This window comes from Triticum aestivum, chromosome 7B (genome assembly GCF_018294505.1).
Source record: "Triticum aestivum cultivar Chinese Spring chromosome 7B, IWGSC CS RefSeq v2.1, whole genome shotgun sequence".
NCBI lineage: Eukaryota > Viridiplantae > Streptophyta > Magnoliopsida > Poales > Poaceae > Triticum > Triticum aestivum.
Genome location: NC_057813.1, coordinates 691,250,109 through 691,252,705, shown reverse-complemented (window position 1 = coordinate 691,252,705; position 2,597 = coordinate 691,250,109). Strand labels below are relative to the sequence as shown.

The 2,597-nt window shown below is 45.4% G+C and overlaps 1 protein-coding gene across 1 annotated transcript in view; it reads right to left on the bottom strand.

The window, feature by feature from the left end:
* Nucleotides 1–1,699: 1,699 nt before the first annotated feature.
* The window catches only part of LOC123161257 (zinc finger BED domain-containing protein RICESLEEPER 2-like), a 1,758-nt gene continuing 860 nt past the window's right edge, over nucleotides 1,700–2,597 (bottom strand). Inside the window, exons 2-5 of the mRNA XM_044579112.1 lie at nucleotides 2,373–2,597; nucleotides 2,192–2,286; nucleotides 2,042–2,121; nucleotides 1,700–1,962 (exon numbers count right to left, since the gene is read on the bottom strand). The exon at nucleotides 2,373–2,597 is cut by the window's right edge and continues 1 nt beyond it. Coding sequence (XP_044435047.1) covers nucleotide 1,962; nucleotides 2,042–2,121; nucleotides 2,192–2,286; nucleotides 2,373–2,597 — 401 coding nt within the window. The 3' untranslated portion in view covers nucleotides 1,700–1,961. The remainder of the gene's footprint in view (nucleotides 1,963–2,041; nucleotides 2,122–2,191; nucleotides 2,287–2,372) is intronic.

Sequence of the window (2,597 nt, the reverse complement as noted above, 5' to 3'; positions counted from 1 at the left end):
GGGGGGACCTTTAGTCCCCACTCTTTAATGAATGATGGCGAGCCGGCACTAAAGGCCTTCACGAACCGGCACTAAAGGCCGGTTCTGCACTAGTGGGCACATGAAGCGCCAAATATGAAGCAGTATTTTTTGGAAAGACCACAATTTTTCTCAGTTAACACAAGTTATAATTCTGAAGAGAAACTAGTTTTGTCATGTGTCATACAACAAAAGCTTCATTTGCATATAAGTTTGCAAATCAAAATGGTCATATATCTAAAGATATGAACATGACTAATTCACCAACTACGAGCAATGGTGGTAGCTAGTTCGTGCCTAAACAAATCCATGTTAGGACCAGTTTCCGCGTATGTTGAAGCATCCGATGCATTTGGAGAAATAACATACTTCTTGTATCTCTCTAGGATAGTTGGAACATAATCCGGATCCCTCTCACACACCGAAGAAAGTGAAAATCCTCTTTCTCATGGAGGTGGACATAGTTGTGTACTGTCATGGTAGCCGAAACAATCATCTTTTGTGTGGTAATTGGGTAGTTTGGCATCTTGAGCAAGATTTGACATTTCATTCTCCGCGCACCACATGCTATCTCTATGTTACTGTGTTTGGAGGAGTGAATCCGGTTAAAAGATGCTGACAGCGACATCGAAGGCTATGTGCGTCGGCGACTTCTCAATTATCTTGGCCGTCATATGATGCTTATCTTTGTTGATGCCATAGAGCAGCTAGATGACGAGCTCGTCGTCGTCCACCGCCTTGCCGGTGTTCCGCATCCCATCCGTGACGACCTTGAGGCGGGCGTAGAAGGAGGAGATGGAGTTGTCCTGGCAGATGCCGTAAGGCTCGGTCTTGAGGTAGAACTGCCGTGAGCGCTTGTTGTTGAGGAAGCGAGCCTGGATGGACGACCAGAGTTCGAAGGCAGTGGTCCCCCGGTTGAGGATGAAGCCGCAGAGTTCCGTATGCATGGTCCCGTAGAACCATTTCTTCACGGCCTTATTGATGATTTTCCAAGTCACGTCGCGTGGCGGTCGGTGAAGTCTGGCGCGAAATGGTCGGCGACGTCGTACTGGTGGGCCGCCTCGAGCATGAGCTCACGTCACACCGAGTAATTTGACCTCTTCATGTCCAGCCGCACCCCCACGTGGTGGTGGATATTGCCCCCCTCGACGCGGATGGTGTGAGTGGTGAGCCATGGCCAGGGTCGGGAAAAAGTTCGAGGTGGGCAGCGCCAGCCTGAAGAGGAAGGGTGGTGAACTGGTGACCACTAGGACTGGACACGAGCCGAGCCGAGCCGAGCTTGATCCGAGCCTGGCTTTGGCTCGCTCTGGAGCGGCTCGGCTCGGCTCGGCTCGCTCAGCCAACGAGCCGACCTCAGGCGGCTCGGCTCGCTTCAGCTATGGCTCGGCTCAGACCGAGCCGGCTCGCAAGCCATTTGCCCCCAAAAGTATAGAACCTCTGTATATAGTCCAGTTTTGATTTTTTTGCAGCAATTAAACCCATATTTTGAAAAACAAAAAGTTTATATTGCTAAAAGTGGAACATTCAGCAATCTATTGTTTTAACAAAAGGTCATAGAAATGAAAAATAAGCTTTCATCTATTGAATTTTGGACAACACTTCCTTTGAACTTTACACAGCAAAGCATCAAATATTGACAGCCACACCAAATTTTTTGCATAGCACAAAGCTTCCACAGCAAAGCATCAAGTATTGACATAAAAACTGAGAAAATGTTGACAGCGAAACAATAGGACCGTAGTTCATCACAACATCATTCAAGGACCGTAGTTCATCACAACAAACACATAATCCAAAGTTCATCACAACAAACACATAATTCGAAGTTCATGACAACAAAAGAAATGGCTCGAGACGATCACGTTGACCTCAACAATCCACATGACAAGATCATGTAGACATCCATCTTCAAAGTAGCAAGAGCAACACCAACATGACGATTATCTACATGTAACACAGATTTGGAAACATATTGGGATCATGTAAAGATATGAAAACTGAAACATGTCAAAAGAATAGTTACCAATTGTTGTTATCCCCCACATCAACAATCTTGGGCAACTTGATATTCTCAACATCGTCCTCCTCATCTTCATCTCTCTCCTAATTATTTGGAAGTTAGCCACATACAAGAAATAGACAGAAAGCATAGAAGAAAAGAGAGGAGTCATACCACCACATTGAAGTCCTTGTGAGAACCTTTGATATAACTAGCACCGCACACCAAGGCTTCCACCATTTCTGGTTTCAAAGAACTCCTGTAGTCATCTAAAACCACACAAGTAGACATATCTAAGTTCAAAGATAGGATGACAAGTTAACAAGTTAACATCCAATGTAACAAGTAGACATACCTAAAACTCTTCCACCCGTGCTAAAAGTTGATTCCGAAGACACGGAGGTAGCCGGGACAGTCAAGAACCTCTTTGCCATCATTGCCAATACGGGGTATCTAGGTGCATTCACCCTCCACCAATCAAGAAGATTGAACATAGGATCCATTGCCTCATTCAAGTCATCTAGATAGTTTCTAAGCTCACTTTTTGATGGTGTTGATGAAGTTGCTGATAAGAAGGACT